Genomic DNA, 18,354 nt, shown 5'->3' with positions numbered 1-18,354 from the left:
CTCAAACAAACAAACAACAAAATAGTCAATAGTTCTGTTAAACTAAAAATATCCTTTGAAATAAGCTACATACCTAAGATTGAGACAGCTGCCTGAGAATTATCTTGCCCTGAATCATTTTCTATATGGCAAGAATACAGTCCAGCATCCTCTAGCCTGCTGTTAGAGATCTCCACGATGGCAGATGTTTCTGTAGTGGTAATACTGCATTTCTCTGACTGAGATAAATTTATACCATTTTTCCTCCAAGACACCCGAATAGGAGGGGTACCAGAATATGAGCATTCTAAAATTAACTGTTTTCCTTTCTCAACATGGAAGTCATTCAGTTTCTTCACAAATTTGGCTGGTTCTATAAAAAATAACAGAAGATGGGAAATTTAAAGTTATTTTTTAAAATTTATGGTTGCCTTTCCGTTTAACCCAGAAGACAGAATAATTACAAACCTTTTACAAAGAGGTGAGTTGTACAAGAGATTTTGCCAGCTTCATTACTGACAATGCAGGTATAGTCTCCACTTTGGACAGGGAGAACATCAAACAACTCCAGTTCAGCAACTGATTCTTCCAGAGTTATGTTACATCTATGTCCTGGGGCTAATTCAACACTACCCCTAAACCATTTGACATCAAGAGGGAGGGTTCCTTTAATGATACTTGTGAATGTTACATTTGCCCCAGATAAAACCTGCAAAGGTTCGGGTTTCTTCACAAAAGAGGGAGGTTCTAGATATACATAAAAAAGATATAATAAAATATTGTTAATGCTAAATGTGCAGATTGAAGAACATAAAAGACAAAGTTTAGATTTTTAAACAATTATATTCTTTTAATACATATTTTAATCTCAAATTTTACCTCTAACTATGAAATATGCTTCACATTCATCAGATCCAGCTACGTTGGTTGCTATACAAGAGTAATCTCCAATATCTGACTCTTGAAGAGCATTCACTTTTAAAGAGCACGTGTTATCTGTAAGGGTTGCCTGATATTTTTCTCCACTAGTGATCTCATGACCATCATGGAACCAAGAAACAGAGATTGGAGGGGATCCGATGACTTTGCATTCAAGTACAGTTGATGAGCCCAAGAGACCATGTGTTTCTTTCAGCGTTTTTGTGAATGAAGGTGGTATAATGCGATCTGTGAGCACAAAACAAAGATTAAACATTACAATAAGCAGCAACATCTGCAGGGAGGGGCGGGGGGGGGGCAAATGACAAAAGCAGTATTGTGCCGAGGCAACACAAGCTCCACCTTTTTTTATACATGTGTTCTGATGCTATATGCATGTATGAAAAGGGTGAAACTCACAGTGCAATGCTGCTTGCATTGTTTTGATGAAAGCAGTAGATCCTAAAGATATCTGTGATGATAATAATAGGCCTTTTTACACAATTTCCTGAGTAACAAGTTTTCAAGTGTTTAATGCTTTTGTTGTTTAGTGGGGAGGGGGGGTAGCGTACTATATTTACGAAAGTGTTGAAAGCAAGCACACATTTTCTTTCTCTCTTAGAAAGGCATTCCCAACTGTGTTAACAGTAGTAAAGGTAAAGGTAAAGGTTTCCCTTGACGTAAAGTCCAGTCGTGTCCGACTCTAGGGGGCGGTGCTCATCTCCGTTTCAAAGCCGAAGAGCCGGCGTTGTCCCTAGGGACACTTCCGGGTCATGTGGCCAGCATGACTCATGGAACGCCGTTACCTTCCCGCCGAAGCGGTACCTATTGATCTACTCACATTTGCATGTTTTCGAACTGCTAGGTGAGCAGGAGCTGGGACTAGCAACGGGAGCTCACCCCGCCGCGCGGTTTCGAACCGCCGACCTTCCGATCGACAGCTCAGCGGTTTAACCCGCAGCGCCACCGTGTCCCTTGTAGTGTTGACAGTACATTCCATTAAAGGCAAAACATAACTTGTGAAAGGGGATCTAGGAATATTCATTGGTATAACTGACCCTCTGCCAGATATTCCTCAGTAAGTGCATTTCTAAGGCATTTAGGAATGGCACGTGGATGCCTAACATCACAAGTCAACATATGGAAAAATCCATATGGAAATGCAAGGAAATACAGAAATGATTATCCCCCATGTTCATTCACTAACCTGAAACCTGTACAGAAGCGGTACAACTGCTTTGACCAACGCTATTTTTCACTTCAAATGTGTATTCTCCACTATCCTGTAAACCTGCATTCAGAATCTTGAGCCCAGATACTTTATTGAAGAAAGTGATTTTGTATTTCTGGTCAGAAGTGAGTTCATGTCCATCCTTGAACCATCGAGTGGTAAGCTCAGGTGTCCCAGAAACAGTGCACTCTAAGGTACAAGAATCTCCTGTTGTAACTTTCATTGGTCCTGGTTTCTCCACAATAGTTGCTGGCTCTGGAATGAGATGCAAATCAGAGTCACATTGGTCGGCAAGGTTTTGTAAAATATGACCCTGTAGTTTGGTTTTAAATCTACTAACCGAGAACTGATAAGGTAGCAAAACATTCCTGACTTCCAGCATCATTTCTAATCTGGCAGGTGTATTTTCCAGTGTTGGTTGGCTCTGCATTCACAACTTGAAGGATTGCCACTTTATCTGTATATGACATCCAGAGGTTCTCACTTTCTTGGATAATTTCTCCTTTGTCTTTCAACCAAAGAACAGAAATTGGTTCAGAACCTTCAACAGTTGCTTGTAATTCTGCTGGCTCCCCAACCATTGCACTAGTATCACGAAGTTTCTTCACAAACCTCGGGGGTACTGAAGACAGGAGAAGAAATATGTAAATGCTAAGGAAGAGAACAAAGGTGTAAAAAAAAAGGTAATAGGAAGCCATGTACAAACCTTTCAGCATCACAGAACAAACGCAAGCATCGCTTCCCACATCATTGATGGCTTTGCAGTGATATTCACCGGCATCTGCAGCATCAGTGTTAAGAATGTGTAGACTAGCAAGGTAATTCTCAGACAAAATCTTGTACTTCTTGCTAGTTCGGATTTCTCTTTTATCTTTATACCATAAAATTTGGAAGGAAGGTGTGCCTTGAAGCACACATTCAAGATGGACATCAACGCCTTTCAAAGATTCTATTGGCCGGGGTGTCTTGAGGAAAACTGGAGGAGCTATAAAAGAAGAGGTAAAATTTCCATGAAATGTAAAGGATGGACATTAACAAGCACCAAGAACAGAAAACTGCTATGAGAAGGGAGATTGCTTGTATTTGAGATAATTTTTTCCATGCTCAGTTAAACTGACCTGGCTTTGGTCTTTAATGGAAAGAGAGTAACCCTAACCATGTTTTCCAGTAAACAAATGAGAAACAAAGAAGAACAGGTTCTGACCTTTCACTTTCAGAGATGTACTGCTGCTAGCACTACCAGCTGCATTTTGAGCTTCACAAGTGTAGTCTCCGCTGTCTTCAACAGTCAAACTGTGCATTTCAATGACTGCCACAGAATCAACGAAAGACATGCTGTATTTGTCACTGGGATGAATTTGAGTTTCACCCTTGTACCATGCAATGTGAATTTCTGGTGAACCACCTATCTTGCATTCATATCTAGTCGAATCATGCTCCTTCACAACTCTGGAAGAGTCTAACTTCTTAATAAATTTTGGTGGCTCTATTGAAAAAGGGGAAAAATGTATTCATAAGGCAATGTTTCATCAACTTCGTTTGCATTAAATCTGCAAAATCTCAGGATACTAAGTTGTTGTTAGTTGCCATGGTGCAGTATATCAGGAAAGAAAGGCCATCTTATCCCCTTTAAGTTAAACTGTGCTGTACTACTTCTTCAAATGCTTCTACCACTTACGAAGTATGTATTTCAGAGCTCATTACAGAAGTACAATAAATGCTCAGTTTCTTTCTTGTTATCACAGATTTTAATAGCTTAATCATACTTCTGTGGAAAATAAAGCTACCCAGAATTATGTTCATATAAAAGTAAGACAGTCTATTCAGATACTGAAGGATAATCAGCTTCTTTATGGCCTAGTATATTTCCATATGTTGTTACATTTAATGAGTCTTATAAGCATAAATACAAGACACAAAGCACTAGCTTTCTCATGAAAATCACTTCTTATCATAAACTCTACCAGCTGCTACATTAGAATAAGGGTCCTACCCATGTTAGCCCATTTCACAGCCTAACAGATTCAGGCATACTTTCCATTCATTTTTTAAAAAATGGGAACAACAAAAAAATTTGCAGCAAGGGTGTATGTGTGTAAATATATGTGTTATGATTTATACTTTTTAGAAATTACCTTTGAAGCTCAGCTGAGCACCGCAAGAATCCTTCCCAGCACTGTTGCTTGCAGAGCAGGTATAGAGTCCAGCATCACCTTTACCTACTTTAAGAACAGTCAGAGTGGCTGTGTTTTCTACCAGGGTAATCTTGTAATTACCACCAGGACGGATCTCTCTGCTATCTTTCGCCCAGGTGATTTTCATTGGCACAGATCCTGTGACCTGACACTTGAAAGAACCACTTTCCCCAAGAGCAGCATCAAGAGGCAAAGGCTTCACATCAAAGAAAGGAGGTTTCAGATGTTCTGCAGAAGCAAAAAAAGAACATCATTGTCTGCCTTTGTTACATTTTCTTAAAAAAAAACACCACTATTCCCTGCTGTATCGTGCCTGCGATCTACTTGTATTCTTTAAAACAGTATTACTGAATGTAGCAAGTCTGAATTCAAATGATTACAAACCTGAGAGTTGGAGCTTGGCACTGGAAGATGCCGTTCCAAGGGCGTTTTGAGCTGTGCAAGTGTACTGGCCAGAGTGAGCCATCTCTGTTTGTAAGATCTGAAGGGTTGCTACGTTATTTAAGAAGGTTGCTTGAATATTATGATCATCCTGCAAGAGCAGCCCTTCCTTATACCAAGACACCTGAAGAGGTTCAGAGCCAATGATACGGCAATCAAAAGCAACGGGAGACCCAACCCTTTCTTGTATGTCTTTTAGCTTCTTCGTAAACGAAGGTGGAAGTTTGCGTTCTGCAAACAGAAATGGCAACTTATACCAAATGATCCTAAACACTCACAATAATATTTTAGGCATGTCCTTCTACTAGAGACACAGTACCCCAATATAGACATTTCCTTTCCCAATTCCTACATGCATGCATCTGCACAGGCACAGACCAGCAGAACATTCAGCCTTATTCCTGTGTTTTTCCACATGAGTGGATTTTTTTAAAGAAAAAGTACATTGCACAAAAATATTTGAACCAAGGAACTTAGTGAATTATCATCACCTTTGACAACTAGCATGGCTGTTGAAGTAGCAAACCCAACGCTGTTCTCTATTTTGCAGATGTATTCGCCAATGTCAGCATTCTCCACCCGGCTAAAAGTAAGTGTTGCTATATTATTCTTGAAGTGCATTTTATAAGCCTCAGTAGATCTTAGTTTGGTATCTTCTTTGTACCATGACACTTTAATTTCTGGTGTTCCAGCTACTTGACATCTTAAAGACAAAGGCTGTCCGATGGTCACCTCCACACTTTCCAAGTCTTTAACAAAATAAGGTGGCTCTGAAGCAGAAATTTACACCACAGTAAGTACCCAGGTGATTAAGGTATACCATAAAATTAATATAAGAATAGTTACCCAACATAAGTCAGGTACAGACCTAAGATTGATACCAAAGCATGGCATACATCCTCCCCAGCATCATTTGCAACTTCACATGTGTATTCTCCTTCATCTTCTCTGTTACTGCTAAGGATTTCCAGGATGCCTGATTTTTCTGTTGTCGTTATATTACATTTTGGAGACTGTGTGAGGCTTGAGCCATTCTTCTTCCATGTCACCATAAGTGGAGGAGTTCCACTGAATGTACTTTCTAGAATAATGGAGTTCCCATGCTCTATGCTGAAATCACTCAGTTTCTTCAGAAATACAGCTGGTTCTAAGAGAGTTGTAGAAGAACGGGTCACATTAAGAACTGTAACACACGTGTGTGTGTGTGTGCACATGCGCACACATACATATTTAAAGATATGCATGCCATAATAGGTATATGGAGTAGCATTTAGACAAACCTTTCACAAAAAGATGTGTAGTACAAGAAGCACTGCCAGCATCATTAGTGACGAGGCAGGTGTAATCTCCAGTCTGGAGGGGTCCTACTTCAAACAATTCCAGTTCTGCAGCTGAATCTGTCAAGAGGATGTTGCATGTTTTCCCTGGCACAAGTTCCCTGCTTCCTTTGAACCAGTTCACCTTGAATGGAGGTGTTCCTCTGATCAGGCTCCTGAATGTCACACTCATCCCTGGCAAAACCTCCAGTGGATCCGGTGTCTTTGCAAAAGAGGGTGGTTCTAGGTTCACACACATACAATGTTAAAAATGTTAGTAGCTATGCCAGGTAGGTGGAATAAGGATAAAATGAAGATGCAAAGAATGCAAAAGAAATACATAGAAGACACACTCAGAGCCAGTGGCTTTCCCTTCCTTTACTGACCTTGTACAGTCAAAAAAGCACTGCATTCATCAGAACCAGCTACGTTGGCCGCAGTGCAGGTATAGGGACCGGTGTCGGAGGATTCTAGAGCATTCACCTTCAAGGCACAGACATTTTCTGAAAAGCTGATTTCATATTTATCCCCACTGAAGATCTCATCGCTTCCATAAAACCAAGCCACGGTCATAGGTAGTGATCCAGCAATTTTGCACTCCAGAACAATGGAAGAACCCAGCACACCAAACGTTTCTTTCAATCTTCTTATAAAAGAAGGTGGGATAAGGTGTTCTGTTTGGGTAAAGGTAATCAAAAGACAGGCTTTAAGAGAAGAAAGCTACAAGTAGAAGAAAGAGAACGGTAACTGAGAAACAAGAGTCCTGGCTAACCTGAGACATCCACGGAGGAAGTGCAGCTGCTTTTTCCCACTTCATTTTGCACTTCAAAAGTGTACAGCCCTCGGTCACCCATGTCTGCAGACAGGACCTTGAGCGTTGCTACTTTGTTGGAAAAGCTAATCTGGTGTTTGCGACTGTTGGCCAGCTGTCTTCCATCCTTAAACCATTTGGTGATTAGCTCTGGAGTTCCACCCACAGTGCACTCCAAAGTAAAAGCACTGCCAGCAGTAACTATCATTGGTTCAGGCTTTTCTAGGATCACAGCTGGTTCTGGAGGAAGGGAAACAGTCAGTTACAAAACTGAGACAAAGTAGAATAGTTTACTGCCGTGGCAAAGGCAGCCAAGATTCATTCTTCAGAAGGGGATGGAAGCCAGTACCAACCTAGAACTTGCAAGTATCCAGCACATTCTCGCATCCCAGCATCATTTTTAATCTGGCAGATATATTTTCCACCACTGGCAGCTTCAGCACTTGCAATCTGAAGAGTTGCAATATTGTCTGAAAATGAAATCTGGAGGTTTTCACTCTCCCTGATTATTTCTCCTTTGTCCTTAAGCCATAAAACAGAAATGGGCTGGGAACCTTCCACTACAGCTCGCAAAGCAGTGGGTTCCCCTGCATAGGTGAAGGTGTCACTCAGTTTCTTAACAAACCGTGGTGGTTCTGTGAGAGAAGAGAATGATTCATGGTAAAAAAAAGGGGGCGGGGGGAGAAAATCATAAGAGCAGGAAAGAAACTCAAGAAAATAATTTCCTCCAAAGAACAATTTGTACAAATACTAACCTTTGAACTTGACAGCACAAGAGCAAAAGTCACTTCCCACCTCATTGGAGGCTTTGCACTGATATTCTCCGGTGTCAACAGCTTCAAGGTGGAGAATGTGAACACTGGCACTGAAGTTCTTCGTTGTGACTTTGAACTTCTTACTGCTTCTGATCTGCTTTCTGTCTTTGAACCAGGCAACTTCAAATGGTGGTGTGCCTGCAATTTCACACTGAAGGACGACATCAGTGCCCTTGAGGGTATCTACAGGGCTAGGCGTCTTGCTAAAAACAGGAGGCTCTATAATGAAACAGTTATGAAAATATATATTTGGTCTTCTGGAAGAGGTTTCTTGAAAACAGGGCAGAACATTCAGAAACAGAAGAGGTGTGTTGCTTAAGAACTATCCTAGTTTTCAAAAGTGCTGTGTACATCACAGTTCACTTTGAAGCTATTTCTAAATCCAAACCTGTAAAGTCTTGCTTGGAAACTGTCATCCCCTGCAAATTCTTTTTGCACGTGGGACTAAATATTCCAAATGAATGTAGTTCATAAAGATGAGCGTGTGCCTACGCATAACCTTTAATATAGATTGTGATGTATGCTGTATCTATAGTCAGATCTGCTATTTTTGATCCCATTCTCTGAATCTCCCATGCCAAAGAATATAGTCTTACAAACTTCCTTCCTATCTCCCTGAGTGTTGTAATTTAAAACAAAAACAAAGAAAGGAATTCTTTCCTCCTCTTGCCATATAATTGTTAACATCTGAGTTCCTCTCTAACTATAGAATGTTGCTAAGAGGTAACAGATAAACATCATGCAGGTTTGTTAGTGGGCAGAGATAACAAAAAGCTGACCTTCCTACTCATGTCACTCATATGTTATATTATCTCCCACTCTTTCATCCAGCCACCTGTTGCTCTTTGTCAATTTCTTAGGTGCTCATTAAAGATAACCTGACCAAAGCATGAAACATTTTTAAAGCTTCTTCTGCCAGAACCTGAATTACAGAAAGTAGATTGGATCCTCTATTGTTCTGTGCTATTACAGTTTTGGATCTTCTGAAACTGACAGTGACAGACAAAGCTAGAAGGTCCCTACGGTTGATCTAACATGTGTATTTGGTCTGACACATCAATGCCTCCAATGCATTCTCTACCATTGGGAGGTATCTTAGAGTTTAATCTCTAACTCAGCCTTTTCCACCTTAGTGCTCTCCAGAAATATTGGAGTTCAGCTCCCGGAATTTCCAAACAGCTGGCAAAGAAATTACAAGAACTGAAATCCAAGCCTTATAGAAGGCACCAGGTTTGTAAAGGATGAATTAAATCTTGTAGAGAACAAAAGAATGCAGAATGAAGGGCATAGGAAGAAAGACTTTGGAAGTAGTAGCTTCTAACCTTTTACTGTGACTACTGTACTGCAGCTCACAGTGCCAGCAGAATTAAGAGCTTCACAAATGTAATCGCCACTGTCTTCAAGGTTGGCATCAACAATGACGAGGACCGCTGTAGCATCACTGAAGGTCATGTAGTATTTCTCACTAGCATGGAGTTCTTGGTCATTCTTATACCATGCAACTTTGATTTCTGGGGAGCCACTGATTTTACAGTCAAGTTGACATGAGTCACCCTGCTTCACCATTCTTGAGGCTTCAAGTTTCTTTACAAATTTAGGAGGTTCTAAGAAGCCAGAAGGAAAGTAACATTTAATTCCATGATACTCTATGTTCTGAATAAGAACTATTGCAACTACCAGTGGTAAGTTCAGTGGTATTGAAGAAAAAAATAAATTTAGGAGCCAGGAGTATAAGGGCTCAGATAGATTGTCCATACTTGGCAAAAATACTTAGGCATAAATAGAAATTTATCAGGTTTACTACTAGCTGTGATTGCACAAGTTCACCCACAGTTAGTTTAACCATAGTTTATTCAGTTCAATTTTCTTTATTTGCATGACACACTAAACAACTGTGAATACAATAAACTGGAACTGATGGCTAGTTTGTGGTTCAGTGTGTGTTGCAAATGCAGCTTATAGGTTTTGTATTTCTAGATTGGGTGTTTTGTAAAAATTGTTTTACTACCAGCCTATTTGTATAACTAAGTTTTTCACTCGTTACTGTTAATTTGTTATCACTTAGTTTGTATAACAGTAGTTAGATCCAAAACTATATGATAAATTTCTGTTTTTGAAACTGAAATATCCAATAAGTGATGGGCTTGATGAACTGAATAGCAAGGATAGCAGAATGATATACTAATACTTCTTTCCCCTCCTGTTTCTGCTAGACAGAACTCAAGGGCTAAAGCTTCCTGCAGTTACAGTTAAATCTGTGTGGAGAGGATGGAAGAGTAACTAGCAGCTCAACCATTCTTCTTCCTTCTAGGTCTCCAATAATGGTTCAGTACTTTGAGATCAATCTCTCACAGAATATATATTAGGAGACATAAGGGGTAAAAGAGATTTCAGGATTAATGGCCTGCTTTTTTGTTTGCTTGAATACCATCCATTTAGTTTTGATATCCAGTTGTTGGAAATCAGTAACTATTAGAAAAAAGAAAACCCAAGAATTCCCACTTCTGAATTAAAAAAAGTTTTCCTAGATCAAGCCTATTAAAATTCCAATACCTTTCACATTAAGCTGAGCTGAGCAAAAGTCTTTGCCAACTTCATTGCTAGCCTGGCAGGTATACTGTCCAGAATCTCCTTTGCCTACTCTCAGAATCCTTAAGTGAGCTGTGTTTGCTACAAATGTGATTGCATAATTTCCTCCTGTGCGGATCTCTCGGCCATCTTTTGCCCAGGTAACATGTATAGCGTGGGTTCCAGTCACATGACACTCAAAGTCAACACCTTCTCCCACAGGAACATCTCTGGATTCAGGTGTGATATCAAACAAGGGAGCTTGTTTGGGTTCTGAAGATTAAAAGGAAGAGGAGATCGTTGTTGTTTCCTTTTGAGCACATATGAGGTAAGTATTGTAATGCTTTAGAGATCAAGAAGAAAACAGGACCAAGTTAGTGTGGAACAAACCTGAGACTGTGAACCTAGCACTAGAAGTAGCAGTCCCAACAGGATTGGTAGCCGTGCAAGAATACTGCCCAGAATGGGCCATGTCAGTTTGCAAGAGATGAAGGGTTGCCACATTATCAATGTAAGAGGTTTGTACATTGAAGTCATCTCTTAAAGGTACACCATCTTTATACCAAGTGACACTAATAGGTTCAGACCCATTTAGGCGGCAAACAAATTTAACCGGGAAGCCAACAGTTTGCTCTGTATCCTTTAATTTCCTCACAAAAGAAGGTGGACGTTTCCGTTCTGTAAAAAAACAAGCATGCAGTACAGATGGGCAAGTGAAATCCTTGGTCAGAGCATGAAAGACTGGTAAATCTGCATTTTTAAACAACTCAGAATGAAATTATCACCTTGAACTGTCAAGATGGCATTTGAAGAAGCAGTTCCAACACTGTTTTCAGCTTTGCAAATATATTCCCCACTGTCACTGACATCTACTTTGTTAAATATCAGTGTGACAACATTGTCTTTGAAGTACATCTTATGCTCAGGAGTGGATCTTAATTTAGTATCTCCTTTATACCAAGATATTGTGATTTCTGGAGTTCCAGAAACTTGGCATTGTAAAGTTGTATAGTCTCCAACTGAAACTTCAAGAGGTCCCAGGTGTGTGATGAAAGAAGGAGGTTCTAAGAACACAAATATTCAATGTCAGCATTAAGATAATTATACCTGCCACTTGGAACGACATAATGGGGTAACAAAGAGAGTTACAATGTCACAGAGACACACCTAAAGTAGATACCAATGCTTCACAAATATCTTCTCCAGCCTCATTTTCCACCATACAGGTATATTCCCCTTGGTCATCCTTTGTACTACTAAATATTTCCAGAATGCAAGACTTCTCAGTGGTGGTGATGCTGCACTTATCAGATTGGCTTAAGGTGACTCCATTCTTCTTCCATGTCACTGAAATTGGGAGGCTACCTGTGTACCTGCTCTCTAAAATTATAGATTTTCCTGGTTCCACACAGTGGTCACTTAGTTTCTTCACAAAAACTGCTGGCTCTAGAGAGCAAGAGAAACTCAATGTTAAATCAAAGTGTTGAACAAATATTTAAAAATCTCAGAGTAAGCAGTTGCTGTTTTTTTACCAACCTTTTACTAAAAGATGTGCCGTGCAAGACGCTTTGCCAGCTTCACTGCTTACAATACAAGTGTACTCTCCACTCTGTGATGGCTCCACATCAAATAGCTCTAGATCTGTGACAGTATCTTCCAAATAGATGTTACATTTATCACTCGGTACCAGTTCATTGACTCCTCTAAACCAGTTCACTTTAAATGGTGGAGTTCCTCGGATGGTAGCTGAAAACGTAGCACTTCTGCCTGGTAAAATGTCCACAGATTCCGGTTCCTTCACAAAAGAGGGCGGTTCTAAATTTGCATTAAAGGAAATAACAGATTAGTGGATTAGTAAGTAAGCCTAAAATGAACACGTGTCTCCTATTCCAGAGGAAAAATGTGTTGAGCATTAAACATTAAATATGAAAGGTTTCAACAAAGAGCTAGCAAGGCATTAGGTACTGACCTTGCACGGTTAAAATAGCCCTGGTCTCATTGGAGCCTGCTACATTAGCAGCTTTGCATACGTAAGTCCCTGCATCCGATAAGTTCAGTGAAGTGATTTGCAAAGAGCAAACGTTGTCAGAAAAGGTGATCTGATGTTTTTCCCCACTGGTGAGCTTATGGTCATTATGAAACCAAGCAACGTTAATTGGTAGAGATCCTGCAACTTTGCATTCAAGAACCACAGAAGAAGCTAGTACACCATGAGTTTCTTTCAGTTTTCTTGTGAAAGAGGGTGGGATGACCCGATCTGTTTAGAGGAACAAAGCAAAATAATGACCCTCCAGGAATATTGGAATAATATCGCTAGTAAAAATGTTACAGAGAGAAGCAACAGAACCAACCTAGAACGTCAACTGAAGCGGTGCAGCTGCTTTTGCCTACGTTGTTCTGTACCTCAAAGGTATATAAGCCACTGTCTTCACTTTCTGAATCAAGAATTTTAAGGGTAGATGTGTTTTTGTAGAAGACAATTCTGTATTTGTCACTGCTTATCAGTTCTTTTCCATCCTTAAACCAGCCTACTGAAAGCTCAGGGGTTCCGCTCACTTTGCACTGTAAGGTACAGGCATCTCCCACAGTAACTTTCATTGGCTCCGCCTTTTCCACAATGACAGCAGGCTCTGGAAAAAGATACAAGCGAGATCCAGCTGTGAATATCTCTGTTTCGTTGGACACAGGGCTGTTGTAGTTACAGAAGCCTATGCTTAAAATTGCTTTTTTTCTTTTTTCTTTTAGAGTATTTATTTATTTGTTTGTTTAAATTTATTGGCCGCCCAACTCCAGTGGAACTAGGACAACCCTATGAAATTCCTTTCCTGGAATACAGCCACCTGATAAAACCTTTCAATATTACGTTTAGGAAGGGAAATGATACCTATCTGTGACATCTGAATAAAGCACATTAAGACTTCAAAACATTCTTATTCAGTAATTAATGTGCTCTGGATGCAATAAAGAGTGAATCACATTCATTGGTACATTTTCACTCTGCCCTAACATAGATCATCCATGTTGCTTTCCTGAGCTGAAGTTAAGATGATGTCCTAGGTCAAAATGATTTTTGTAACATACTTCAAATGATAACAAAGAGTCAGTAAAATGCCCCAAGAAGCTCCCGATAGAGTTCTTTTCTCCTTGTGTCTTGCTATGTCTAAGTCTGTAAGTACAATTACTCTGACGTAATCATAATCCAGTCTACCCCTTCCACAGCCCATATCTCTTCCCCTCTCTCCATTGTTTCCCTGCACTGATTTTAGATTGTAATCTTCTGGGGGTCAGTTCCCTCCCCTTTTCTGCATTCCATAATGTGCCTTGCATATTGATAATGATAAATAAATATAATTATGGTCACAATTTAAAAATTATCAGGGCTCTGACATCATCTTAAAAATAGGTCTTTTAAAAAAGACAAATGTCTGTGGTTACCAACCTAAGACTGTTAAAGTAGCCATACATTCACGGGTTCCAGCATCATTGCTGACTTGACAGATATACTTCCCAGCACTTGACGGCTCTGCTTTGGCAAGCTGTAATGTGGCAATGTTTTCCATGTAGGTTATTGCAGTGTTTTCACTTTCTCGGATGACCTCTTCCTTGTCCTTGAGCCACAAAACTGAAATAGGCTGAGAGCCTTCTATTGTTGCTTGTAACTCAACTGGTTCACCCACCACAACAGTTAGACTATTTATTTTGGTGACAAATTTTGGTGGTTCTGAAGGAAAAAAAGGCAACGGGCATCAACGGACTCCCAGTAATAAAGCACTTGGCCAATCTTATACAGAAAAATGTATATATTCTATATTAACAAGTGTTGATTACCTTTCAGTTTTACAGTACAAATGCAAGTATCACTTCCCACGTCATTCTTAGCTTTGCACTGATATTCACCAATGTCAGAAGTTTCAATATTAAGAATATGGATATTTGCATGGTAGTTTTTGGATGTGACCTTGTATTTTTTACTGCTGCGGATTTGTCTCTTATCCTTATACCATGTGATATCAAATGGTGGAGTCCCAGAGATTTCACACTCAAGGCGAACTTCAGTACCTTTGAGCGTATCTACTGGAGATGGCGTTCTGCTAAATACAGGAGGTTCTAGGAAGAAGAGAGAAGCAGGATCCATTTTTTAAAAGATAATTATGGAAAAGTTAATGTTGTAATATTTGTGTAAATTAATCCAGAGCACTGACAGACTGTATCTATCATGGCATGTGTTGCTCAGATGTGAATTATCAAAGGTATCAATCAGCACTAAGACCGATAACTCAATGATAATGCCAAGCCAAAAAGGCAAAGGGAAGCAGGAGATGGGTATTTTATCCTCGTCTTTTATTAAGAAAAATCCAGACCTCCTCTGATATATAGAAAGTTTGATGATCATCTCCATTTTACAACTACTGCAACCAAATCTCTGAGGTCAAGAATAGCCAGCAGCGGGCCATAGGTAACTTGTGGCCCTCAGTCCTATTTTTGTGGCTTCATGCCCCTAAGACATATAGCTAAAACTTGGCAGCAAAGTGGCAGTTCTGAGGACATAATGTGTTTCTGGCAGTTAAGCAGGGAGTACTAGTCTCCAAGAGGATTCATACATTTATTTTCTATAACCCCACCCAACAAATATTACCATGACACTGCCACTGTCCTCCCCACTAAAATGTGCCCCATCTGCCTTAGTTTATTCTCAGTAAATAGGGCAAATGCCATAAGTTAGAAAAAAATGCCATGATTGAAGACAATGTTATGGCATCCTTACACTGGACTCCATCTAATGTCAGGATTTCAGCTTGGGGAATAGGGCTCCTCCTCCCCTCCTCCAACCTGCAAGGTGTCCTACTGTTCTTCTGCAGATTTTGGGAACTGCAGGAAGGAGGAGGATTTTAGTTTGACTATAGTATCCATTCTCCTTGCTGGTGGCCTTAGACCAATGGGTATGGTCCAACTAGCTTATGAACATATGCACTGGCTAAAGAGAAGGCAGAAAAACACTTGCTAACCTTTTACTAGAAGCTTTGTACTGCAGCTTGCCCTGCCAGCAGGGTTCTGTGCTTCACATATGTAATCCCCGCTATCTTCAATGCCAAGGTGCCTCATTTCCAGAACTGCAATAGAATCTATGAATGACATCTGGAGCTTTTCACTAGCATGGAGCTCAGTATCGTTTCTGTACCATACCACTCTGATTTCAGGAGAGCCAGTGATTTTGCACTCCAGTCGTGTGGAGTCACCCTGTTTGACGATGCTGAATGGGTCTAGTCTCTTAGCAAACTTTGGAGGTTCTAAGAAGAAACAGCAAACATTGAAAGTGGATCAACAGCAAGGAAAGGGATCCTCTCTCTATTTATATAGTAAAAGAGGGGGAAAGGAAATGTATACTGTATAGTAGAAGAGGGTAAAGAACTCTGGGTGATTAACTAGTCTCTATAGTTTCCTATATTTTACAATGCCCAAAAGAAAGCAGTTAAAACACTTTTATCAAAAGGAAGCCAAAGAGAGATACAAAAGAAGAAGCACAGAAGCCATTAGCACACCTGCTACGTTCAGTGTGGTTGTGCAAGAATCGCTGCCAACATCGTTGGATACTTGGCAAGTATAGTTCCCACTTCTTGAGACATCCACTGAATAAAGATTTAAGAAACCAGTTGACCCTTCAATCCCAAATACACAGTTAGGTCCAGGTCCAAGTTCTAAATCTTCTTTAAACCACTTTATTTTAAAAGGTGGTGTTCCCTTTAAAACAGCCTTAAATTCCACGATGGAGTCAGGGACTGTTTCTTGGCTTTCTGGTTTTGTCAGGAAACTTGGTGGTTCTGAATGTTTTAAGAGATAAAAGAGCGAATTAAGTTTTGACACAAGAAATGTAGATGGGAAGGCATCATTATAAAAGAGATAAAGAACCAAATGGATTAAGAAGATGGTAAGAAGTTAAATTCTAAAGACAGAGAACATGAAAGAACATTTTTAACTAGGTCAAACAGGCTATTGCTAAACTGAAACTGGACAAGATTTGGATTTTATATAGTACAGAATTGAGAAAGAAATAGGAATCAAACCTTTTATTGCTAAGACGGCACTACACGAGTCACTTCCTGCAATATTAGTCACACCGCAAGTGTAATTTGCAGAATCAGTCAACTCTAAGTAGTTAATCTCTAGCGATACGGTGTTCTCATGGCACAAACATCTGTATTTTGCACTATCAGATATCTCTTTTCCATCTTTATACCATTTTGCTGTAATTGGAAGTGATCCAGAAACTTTGCATTCCATGTGGATAGCTGATCCAAGAATTTTACTCATTTTGGATAATTTTTTGGTAAAGGAGGGTGGGATTGCTTGATCTGCCCAGAAGGAGAAGAAAAAGACAAATAGTGACTCTTTCCTTGCTTGTAAGCTTCTCTGTGAAAATATTTAGAAAATTTAAGTGAGCCAACTGGAGTGAAAGTATTTAGCAAATTTAAGTAAGCCAACTGGAATGAAAGTAGATACAAACCTAGCACAGTCAGAACAGCCTCACAAGTATCGCTTCCATAATCATTTTCAGCTTTAAAAGTGTAGACACCACTGTCTTCCTTCACAACAGATTCCATCCTGAAACTGGCCACATTATTATCAAAGCTCATGGTGTAAAATCTACTGGGCATGAGCTGTTTCCCATCCTTGAACCATTTGACTTGAAGTTCTGGGGTTCCTGCCACTGTGCATTCCAGAGTCACTGGGTCTTTTTCAGTCACTTTAACTGATTTTGCCTTTTCTATGATCTGAGCAGGTTCTGAAGTAAGAAGTAAAACAAAAATACGTTGAAGCCTTCCTAGGCGTAATGGGCGGAAGACAGGGATTCAAAGTAGAAATCAAAACTCACACACCTTGTACTAAAAGTAAAGCAAAGCACTTTTCAACTCCTGCCTCATTCTTTGCCTGACAGGTATATCTCCCACTGTGGCTAAGGCCAACCTTCCTGACCTTCAGTTTTGCAACATTTTGCTCAAAGGTAATGTGGAAGTTCTCATCATTCTCAAGTATTCTTTCATCTTTTATCCAAGATACCGTTAGTGGCTGGGAACCAGCCACAGCACATTGAAATGTAGCAGAATCTTTCAAAACAGCATGGATATTTTCTATCTTCTTAATGAACGATGGAGGCTCTGTGGTTTTAAAGAGAAGCCAGGAGAAGGTTTAAAAACGTGTTGAAGAAGAGGAAATAAAAAACAAAATCTTTGGTAGAAGTTTCCTCCCGTACTGCCATGCCTAAACTGACCTTTCAGGCTGACTCTTGTGCTACATGAACAACTTCCGCCTTCATTTGATATAACACATTGGTATTCGCCAGCATCTTGGGAATCACAGTTCATTATTTGAAGGGCAAATATAAATTGTTTATCAATCATGGTATATTTTTTGCTGCTTCGAATCTCAGTGTTGTTCTTTAGCCAGGTGACTTCAAATGGTGGGGTGCCTGTGACTTCACATTCTAATACAGCATCATAACGTTTCACTACCTCCACAGGTTTCAGCTCCCTTACAAATGTGGGAGGTTCTGAATTGGAAGAAGAAAACAAAACCGTCTCAGGGGGAAAAAGAAGGGAAATCCAACAGCGCAGGTGAATGAAGCCAAAAAGGAACACCGATGACTAACCTTTCACTTTCAATTCAATGCTGCAGCTCTTGCTACCTGCATCATTACGAGCTTCACATATATAAGTCCCACTATCCTCCACCTTGGCACTGAGCACTTTAATAGTGGCAATGTTGTCTACAAAGGAGACTTCATATTTATCACAGTCCATTACTTCATTCCCATCAAAATACCAAGCCGCGTGGATTTTCGGTGTACCAGCTACCTGGCATTCAAAAGTGGTAGACTGCCCTTTCCTCAAAACTACTACAGGGCTAGGCTTCTGAATAAACCTGGGTGGTTCTAAAATTGGGAGGAAGAAAAATGCATTCAGAAGGGATATACTGAAAAACGGTAATTGGCATTTTTAAGAGCTATGAAGGAGGATGCAATGATATGCATGCATCACTTCCTTGCAAGTAACCCCCCCCCCCGTAAGATTACTCTATGTAAAAT

General features: G+C 40.0%; 1 protein-coding gene across 1 annotated transcript in view; it reads right to left on the bottom strand.

Annotated features, from left to right (window-relative positions):
• Positions 1 to 18,354, bottom strand: part of TTN (titin) — a 286,118-nt gene that overhangs the window by 185,286 nt on the left and 82,478 nt on the right. The window contains exons 61-93 of the mRNA XM_063305418.1: positions 17,920 to 18,201; positions 17,542 to 17,820; positions 17,150 to 17,428; positions 16,777 to 17,055; positions 16,337 to 16,624; positions 15,815 to 16,093; positions 15,281 to 15,562; positions 14,103 to 14,381; positions 13,714 to 13,995; positions 12,626 to 12,904; positions 12,244 to 12,531; positions 11,811 to 12,089; positions 11,442 to 11,720; positions 11,060 to 11,338; positions 10,665 to 10,952; positions 10,260 to 10,547; positions 9,029 to 9,310; positions 7,647 to 7,925; positions 7,245 to 7,526; positions 6,853 to 7,131; positions 6,467 to 6,754; positions 6,045 to 6,323; positions 5,633 to 5,911; positions 5,256 to 5,534; positions 4,708 to 4,995; positions 4,264 to 4,551; positions 3,333 to 3,614; positions 2,835 to 3,113; positions 2,469 to 2,750; positions 2,105 to 2,383; positions 859 to 1,146; positions 448 to 726; positions 74 to 352 (exon numbers count right to left, since the gene is read on the bottom strand). Of these exons, the coding sequence (XP_063161488.1) occupies positions 74 to 352; positions 448 to 726; positions 859 to 1,146; positions 2,105 to 2,383; positions 2,469 to 2,750; positions 2,835 to 3,113; positions 3,333 to 3,614; positions 4,264 to 4,551; positions 4,708 to 4,995; positions 5,256 to 5,534; positions 5,633 to 5,911; positions 6,045 to 6,323; positions 6,467 to 6,754; positions 6,853 to 7,131; positions 7,245 to 7,526; positions 7,647 to 7,925; positions 9,029 to 9,310; positions 10,260 to 10,547; positions 10,665 to 10,952; positions 11,060 to 11,338; positions 11,442 to 11,720; positions 11,811 to 12,089; positions 12,244 to 12,531; positions 12,626 to 12,904; positions 13,714 to 13,995; positions 14,103 to 14,381; positions 15,281 to 15,562; positions 15,815 to 16,093; positions 16,337 to 16,624; positions 16,777 to 17,055; positions 17,150 to 17,428; positions 17,542 to 17,820; positions 17,920 to 18,201 (9,300 nt within the window). The remainder of the gene's footprint in view (positions 1 to 73; positions 353 to 447; positions 727 to 858; positions 1,147 to 2,104; positions 2,384 to 2,468; positions 2,751 to 2,834; positions 3,114 to 3,332; positions 3,615 to 4,263; positions 4,552 to 4,707; positions 4,996 to 5,255; positions 5,535 to 5,632; positions 5,912 to 6,044; positions 6,324 to 6,466; positions 6,755 to 6,852; positions 7,132 to 7,244; positions 7,527 to 7,646; positions 7,926 to 9,028; positions 9,311 to 10,259; positions 10,548 to 10,664; positions 10,953 to 11,059; positions 11,339 to 11,441; positions 11,721 to 11,810; positions 12,090 to 12,243; positions 12,532 to 12,625; positions 12,905 to 13,713; positions 13,996 to 14,102; positions 14,382 to 15,280; positions 15,563 to 15,814; positions 16,094 to 16,336; positions 16,625 to 16,776; positions 17,056 to 17,149; positions 17,429 to 17,541; positions 17,821 to 17,919; positions 18,202 to 18,354) is intronic.

This window comes from Candoia aspera, chromosome 1 (genome assembly GCF_035149785.1).
Source record: "Candoia aspera isolate rCanAsp1 chromosome 1, rCanAsp1.hap2, whole genome shotgun sequence".
In the NCBI taxonomy this organism is placed as follows: Eukaryota; Metazoa; Chordata; class Lepidosauria; order Squamata; family Boidae; genus Candoia; species Candoia aspera.
Note: the sequence above shows the minus strand (reverse complement) of the source record. Positions and strands in the feature narration are given on the sequence as shown.